This window comes from Danio aesculapii, chromosome 2 (genome assembly GCF_903798145.1).
Source record: "Danio aesculapii chromosome 2, fDanAes4.1, whole genome shotgun sequence".
NCBI lineage: Eukaryota > Metazoa > Chordata > Actinopteri > Cypriniformes > Danionidae > Danio > Danio aesculapii.
The window spans coordinates 46,820,192-46,828,695 of NC_079436.1; the positions used below are offsets into that span (position 1 = coordinate 46,820,192).

General features: G+C 35.6%; 1 protein-coding gene across 1 annotated transcript in view; it reads left to right on the forward strand.

Annotated features, from left to right (window-relative positions):
* The window catches only part of LOC130238455 (ephrin type-B receptor 1-B), a 295,859-nt gene that overhangs the window by 207,069 nt on the left and 80,286 nt on the right, over nt 1–8,504 (forward strand). Inside the window, exons 6-7 of the mRNA XM_056469487.1 lie at nt 729–853; nt 6,543–6,591. Of these exons, the coding sequence (XP_056325462.1) occupies nt 729–853; nt 6,543–6,591 (174 nt within the window). The remainder of the gene's footprint in view (nt 1–728; nt 854–6,542; nt 6,592–8,504) is intronic.

The window sequence follows — 8,504 nt, forward strand, 5'->3', positions numbered from 1 at the left end:
TTAAAAATTGAAAGTTTGATTTATGATAATTATTCTGTCCAAATACTTTTGGTCCCTTAACAAGTGGGAGGCACATAAGCATGTGATGCATATGACGTGCGTTCGTCTGTTACGCTATGTGTATAATTTTTTTATGTGTTTATTAATTTAATTTTTTATCTGTGTTTCTTCAATTTTAGAAAAAAGTCTTAACACACACCCCCACTGAAAAACAATGGACTGGTCTAAATATTAGATGGACGGCAGTGTGTATACATATGATTGATTGACCAAAATACGTCCTAGTATCAAATATATAATTTAATATAGGCTCTGTCTGTATGTGCATGCACTTGTTTGGGTGGTTTATGAGGACATATTGTAATATGACATGGGTATTACAATGTTGAAGTGGTTTATGAGGACATGCCCTGTGGCTTTGTAATTTGCTCAAAATATGGTTTAATAACAGAGTCTGTTGACATTCACGGTTTGCCACAGGTTTATTGTGAGAGTCAAGTATAAAAGTATAGATTTGGGATAGGACGATGTAATAGGCAGGTTTTACAGTATAAAACACATTATACCAATGAAGAGTCCTTATAAAACACCAAAACCAAAGTGTGTTTTGTGTTTGAGTGCTTCATTTCTGAAAGTGGCAGATCAATTCACTAGCTAAGTACACGCAGCAGGGATGACGGCTGTTTGAAATGATTTTTCCTTACTTGCTTTTCTTCTCTCTTTTGCAGCTCCGTCTATTGTTCCCATAATGCATCAGGTCAGCTCTACCATGAAGAGCATCACGTTATCATGGCCACAGCCTGAGCAGCCCAATGGTATTATTCTCGATTATGAGCTGCGCTACTATGAGAAGGTAAGAGTGCGTGTTTATGTGTGTGTTGCACTTGAGGGACAACTGCTCTTTTGTCTGGTTTCTTCCTAGTGGTTTATGGATGTTTTTTCACATCTCGAGTTTCGTTTGAACACTTTAACGCATGACTGCAATTGGGTCAAATGGAAGAGAAAAGATGATTCAGTCGTCTGCTTCGTTGTGAATTGACTCTTTGACTTGTTTAAATGGTGGCTGGGAAGCTGTCAGCTGTTATTTGTTGGCGCTTGAACAGTATTTCTGTTTAATAAGCTGTGCTGAAAGAACCTCAGACTCTTAACTATGACAGTTTACATTTATGAATTGTGCCTATTTTTTATGAAAAACCATGTTTTATTGAGCATCAGAATGCATGGTTTATGCCTCAAAATCAGAGAGAAATGATTGGTTGGTAATGTCCTTAAACCCACTAAAATTACAGTTTGATTGGTTGCTACTTTAGGGTGTCCACGGGGTCTTAAAAAACCTTAAAATGTCTTAAATTTCAAAACCTAGAAGGCTTAAATTTAGACCTTTTAAAGGCTTAAAGGGGTGGTCCACTATGATATCATATTTTAAACTTTAGTTAATGTGTAATGTAGCTGTGTGAACATAACATCTCTGAATGTAATATGCTCAAAGTTCAATGCAAAGGGAGACATTGGCTTTTACAGAGTTAGCTTAGCAAAGCCTACAGCGAACGAAGTTTGGGGACTACAAAAAATACATCTGGATAATCCGATCACAAACCCTTCAGGTTACACGCTTTTACCACGCACATACATCCTGCACAGAAATGGGGCCAGGGGCACTGTAATGTTAAAGCAGTGAAAGCTAAAATGCCATTTCCACAGAGCTTGTTCTGTTTTTTTTTTTTTATTTGGGCTTCCAAAGGACACGACACAAAGACAGAAGTGCTTAAAATTTAATTTGAATTATGTTCAAGAGAATTATAAAAAATATATAGCTAGCATTTGATAAAGGAGAACTTCTAAAATCCGTCTTAGTTGCGTGCTGGATTCGGCTAAAAACTCCTCCAACTTGTATTTTGATTTATTAAAATTGATCAATTACATGCACAGTTTCTAGTGTTAATGGTATGTTGTAGCGAAGACGTAAACAATGGAAAATGCTGTTTGGCACAGCTAACAATTTAGCAACAAATTCATATTTATCAGTCAATCCGATGTCAACACCCACTATCTTATGCAGCGCTGCAGTGTCTCTCTATGCGGCCGCTTTCAGTGCATTCTACATCTCAAATAACGTACTCACAAAAGATATGTCAACATTTCAGAAAATTTACACATGCTTATTCCAAATATATGTGAAAGACACTTGCCAGATTTTTTTTAGAGAGCAGATATGAGGTTCGGTTGTGCGCTTTTCATTTTCTGTCTGATTCAGCTACTGTTTAAACAGTGCTAAAGCACGTGCTTGAAGGGGTGTGACGTGGCGATGTGGAGCTGATCCGCGAATCACAGCACATTATGTTAGCTGACCAATCACAGCCTCTTGAGGGCAAACCTTTCGGAGGAACTAGGAAATATGACAGTCATTTTCATGTTAGCTGAGAAGCAGTATATAATCAAAGTAAGAATGTATATGAAAGTATATGATCAAATAACGTGATTTTCTATAAGTGAGGCTTGAGCAAACATTGCTTTGCATCTCATAAACATAACCAAGCCTTAAAAATACATGGTGGACCACCCCTTTAAATTTGCCAAAATATTGTGTTGCTAAAATAATTTTTTAAGAGGTCTTAATTTTCTTATCTCCATGTAAATGTTACCCAATCATCACCCAATCACCAGCAGTACATCTCAATAAAACATTTAACAAAAGTTTATTCGTTAGCGCTATTAACCAATGGTTTTATTATCTTCCTTACAATAAAATGTATTTTTTCAGCTTTTTTTGTTTTGCTTTAACAGTTCCATTAGAAAGATTTCTTAGTGTTAACCCCCTTTGTGAGTCTAAAATTTCATTTCATAATGGTCGTAAATTTGACTTGCTGAAACCCGCAGAAACCCTGTTATAGTTCCAGTACAAAGAGTGATGTTATGAATTACGAGAGCAATTAAAAAAAATCAAAACAATGACCGAATTTCAAGAAAAATGCAAATTGGTTAAGTATGATAACCTAAAATTAGATTAAGAGTGATTTGAGAATTTAGTATTCTATTTTTGACACACTTCCTATTTACTTGTATGTCAATAAATGAGATTTTCTCCTTTTTTATTGATTTATTTGAATGTATTCAGTATTCACTGATTTATATCCTGCAGTTTTTATTATATTTTACTACTATAAACAGTTTAGTAAAGGTTTATACAGCTACAGACTGATTGAATTTGATAAAAATACATTAAAATGGTATTTAGATTCTAAAATTGCAGTAAAATGGTATTCATATTATATACAAATATATTTTCAATTGAAAAATTATAGCATATGGAGTTGAAAACAAAATTATTAGCTCTCTTGTGAACTTGTAGTTTTTTTCCCATGTGACAAGTTATTTTTCAAAATAAAATTTAATTAAAATTTAACAAAATTTAATTAAATAAAATTGTACTTTATTGCATTAAATTGTATTGCATTAAAATATAAATTGAATAATTAGTTTTATATAAATGCAGTCATGCACAATTTAGGCTAATTAGGCAAGTTATTTAAAAATAATGAAAAATATTTATTTTTTATAAAACTCTGTCTTCAATTGTGGGTGACGCAGTGGCACAATAGATAGTGCTGTCGCCTCACAGCAAGAAGGTTGCTGGTTCGAGCCTCGGCTGGATCAGTTGGCATTTCTGTGTGGAGTTTGCATGTTCTCCCTGCGTTCGTGTGGGTTTCCTCCAGGTGCTCCGGTTTCCCCCACAGTCCAAACACATGCGCTATAGGTGAATTGGGTAGGCTAAATTGTCTGTAGTGTATGAGTGCAAATGAGTGTGTATGGATGTTTTCCAGAGATGGATTGCAGCTGGAAGGGCATCCTCTGCATAAAACATATGCTGGATACGTTGGCGGTTCATTCCGCTGTGTCAACCCCAGATTAATAAAGGGACTAAGCCGAAAAGAAAATAGATGAATGAATGTCTTCAATTGTACAACATTTTTCTTGTGTTGACAAATCAGATTTTACTGCATCATTTGTTCTTTAATGTCACATGACCATTCATAAATCGTTCTAATATACTGATTTGGCAATTTAAAAAATCAGATTAACAAATAATATAGCTTAAAATTTGATTCAGGATGATTTGAGAATTTAGTATTCTAGTTTTGATGCACTTGCTATTTACTTGAATATCATTAAATCAGATGTTCTCTTTTTTTGTTGATTTATTTGAACTTATTATTCACTTATGTATATCCTGCAGGTTTTATTATATTTTACTATTATATACTGTTTAGTGAAGGTATATACAGCTGCGTGACTGCATTTATTTGATATACATACAGTAATACAGAGTCGCATTTGGACAAGCGCATGAGAGAGTGAGACCAGCGATCGTTGCATGCATGAACTATTGCACATTATGACAAGTTTTGTTTGCTACACAACTGAAAGTGTGCTAGATATATTACAGTTTTTCTTCAGAATTGTAGTATTATAAAGTACTGTCTAATACCTGGCGAATAACATAATCTGGTGGGTTGTCTACTGTCATCTTCATGGTGTGCCTTCGTGATTTCACGAGCTGTGGCTTTGGACAGCAGGGGAGGGACTGTGTTTTCAAAGCTATTGCTATATGCTAACGGTTTGTGTTTTGGCAAATCACCTACTGCAACTTTAATTATTAAAAATAAATTGCAAGATACAGTTTTTCAGCTTATAATGCTGTTTGAATGCTTGAATTTGCTTGTTTTTAGGTTAATTAGGCAAGTAATTTGAAAATAATAATAATAATAATAATAATAATAATAATAATAATAATAATAATAATAATAAAGATTCAACTATGAAATTTTTTAAAAAAATTATTCTTGTGTTGACAAATTAGAATTTTCTACATCGTTTGCTTTATAGTGTCACATGACCCTTCACAAATCAGTCTAATATGCCGATTTGGCAATTCAAAAAAAGGCTCTTTGTGATGTCACGATGAGGAAGGGATGTACAGTGGTTGCTAGGAGATGACATTGGCATTGCAGAGTGATGCTGAAATGCAGACCCTTTCACGCCAATTACACCTAATGACTACACACACACACACACACACACACACACACACAAAGCTGTCACCCTTTTTAGAGACACGGACATCAGAGCATCATCAACACACTGAATAGCACACACACACACATATAGATATACAGTTGTGTGTAAATTCCCTGTCTGATGTGTCTTTGAAATGCTGCTGTCACATATATAAATCCACCTGTCTAGCTGTCCTGAGGTCTGAAAAAAACACATTATATTTCCCTGCCTTCCTTACATTTTCAGACATATTGGTATATTCAGGGCTGTCTGTACATTATGAAGGACTGTAGTAATATACTATACATCAATGTCAAACTAAAACATGTCAATGGCAGCCACTCTGCTGCTTTTATGATATCCACTGGCTGTTCCTTGAAGTCTGTGCAGAATACTGGAAAGTAATGTTGGTAAGAAACCAGGTTTAGAGGGACGAACTCAAATATTAATTATTAATAAGTTGTTGTTTTTTTGTATACTGTATTGGGAAAGTTTTAGCAATTAATTGAGCTGAACTGTCAAACCCAATGCTTATGTTTTTATAAGATAAATCATAAGTTACATTCTAGGCTGCATAAACATCAGCCTAAACAATCTACTAGATTTAACTGATTTCAGTAGAATATAAAATATAGCAAATAAAACATTTTGTTTGTCAGGTAAAGATTTTCCATGCCAATTCACATATTTAAACAAAAATAAGCAGATTCAGAAATGTTCAATATCAATTACTCAGAGATAAATCTAATCCTGTGTTCACACCAGATGTGGCACGCGCGTATAAATCACACTGTTCGCGTGTAAATAGACTCCTGAACATTTTGAGTTTGCTTGCTACATTCGCCCATCAAAATCGATTCATTCACTCGTCAAATTCACTTCACAGTAGATGTGGATTCGCATCATGGGCGGGGCTTCTGTCTGCCCAGTGACTCTAGCTTCATTGCTAAATGGATTTTACTGAGAGAGTAGCTGTGTTTATGTGCTTTTACAAGGCTGAAAAACAGCGTATATTTGTTCGGCGCTGTTTCTAAGTCCACTAGATCCTTTTAGAGGTGCACCCAGCTCTGGTGAGTTCGTCAACACCTCCAGAAATTGTACCTGGATGATGGAAGCTTTCAGCAGTGCTTCAGACTGAGCCCAGCCCAGTTTGATGAGCTGTTGTCGATGTCGGCAAGATGTGTTTCCTCTGGGGACACCAACAAAAGGCACTACGTTATAATCACACCCCGGTAAGACAAAGCTCCTGATTGGTTAACGCTGCACGAATGTTCGCTTGAAGTTCAGATTTTCCAACTCGAGCGTTCCATGCGTTACGGATGTCAAACGCGCAAAATGCTGAACTAGTGCTGCTTTGTTCCTGCGAATCGCATATTTTGTGCCATCTCATTCGCACAAGTCATGCCGTAGGATGTCTATTCACGTCATTGCATTGACTTAACATGCAAGTGTGCTTGACGTTTCATCTACGTCTGGTGTGAACGCAGCATGAAGTTAAAGATGAATACCTGACTGTGAAGAAGTATGTTGCAGCATGTAAGTCTTGATGCAGAGCTCAGAGACTCACACACGGCAAGGCTGCAGTGCTGAAATATAATTGATTAAATTGGCAGTGGGCTGGTTATAGAGATCAAAACAAATCGGCGTTCTGACACCGAATGCCCATTTTTAAAGCAGAAAAGCTGACTTAAGCATTGTTTTTCAGATAAACAAGCATGTTCGCCATGTTTCTAAAATATCTGCAAACATATTATGGCATTTTTATGCTATAGAAGAGTCAAAAACGTACATACAGCACTTTTAAAGTTATTGTTGCATTCACATTTCATCAAACATAATCAGAATTCAAACTCTGCCTTTAACAAAAGTAAAGACAGCACAACTGTAAACAAACCTTTATTTGACTTAATCCAGTATAACCACTGTTAATTCAAATCATGTGTGTTTTTGCTGTTTTTACACCCAACGTTGATTAGTAGAAACTGAAGTTTGTGAGCACATGCAGTTGAATTTCTCGTTGCAGCTGGAGTGTGTGAGCGGCATATTTCTCTGGAGGACAAATCTTTGACTATTGTCGCTTCTGCAATGATGTTTGGCAAGATAAATGAGCTGCGTTATGAAAATTGGTTTAATCAAAAGCTCGGGGATAATAATATCTATATCCGGGATAATTCTCTCCTCTCGACAATAGTTTACTCGAATGCAAATAGCAGAAGTGCTGCACTTACTTGCTTATAAATATGCATGGCGTGTAATCATATGCTGATTTCTAAAACGGGGCGAGAAGGAGAAAGGTACTTCAGAATCAGACACCGTACAGAAAATAGCGTTAATGTGTCTTTCTTTTGGGCATGAAAACAAGAGCGGTGTGGAAAGTGTGTTACGGTGCTTGTTTTTTGCGATGCTTCAGCCTCATCTGATTTTTGACAGCTTATAATTAGAGTCTTGTTGGTGTTTTGCAAATATATTTGCAATATTGTTTTTGGAGCAGGTTTTTAAAAGGATGTTTACAGCGGTTTGATTAGGAGAGGCTGTCGAGAGGCTGACAGCTGTCACATGCTTTGACGTGTTGATGAGTTTATAATGGATTGCTGGATAACAGGCCACGCCCGTTAGGCAGTTCTTTGAACCAATCAGAGACAAAGGCAGGGGCATGTGCAAAATTTGTATAAGATTATGGGATGAGTGCTTTTTAAAAAATATACTTCTGTAGTGTTTTTTTTTTTGTGTGGTAAAATATGCAACTTTTAAACATTGTTGGTGCTTACTTTTTATAGTTATTATTTTATTATTATTTTTTTTTTAAGGTGGTTAATATTTCTGTCATTAATTTTCTTTCTTTTTTATTTTCAGCATTCAGAAATCTTATGAAAGTAAAATAGTTATGATTATTAGTAACATAAAATTAATTAAATAAAATAAAAAAAATGTGAAATTAATTTAATAATTTCAATGCATTTTTGTGATGATTAATTATTTGTTGATATGAATATAAATATAGATCTTACCCTTAACTGTTTTCACATAAATATGAAGATAGACTGTTTTCAACTGCATTGTAAAATAATAATAATAATAATAATAATAATAATAATAATAATAATAATAATAATAATAATAATAATAATGTGCAACGCAGTGGTGCAGTAGGTAGTGCTGTCGCCTCACAGCAAGAAGGTCTCTGGTTCGAGTCTCAGCTCAGTTGGCGTTTCTGTGTGGAGTTTGCATGTTCTCCCTGCGTTTGTGTGGTTCGTGTGGTTTCCTCCGGGTGCTCCGGTTTCCCCCACAGTCAAAAGACATGCTGTACAGGTGAATTGGGTAGGCTAAATTGTCCGTAGTGTATGAGTGTATGTGTGAATGAGTGTGTGTGGATGTTTCCCAGAGATGGGTTGCGGCTGGAAGGGCATCCGCTGAGTAAAAACTTGCCGGAAAAGTTGGCGGTTCATTCC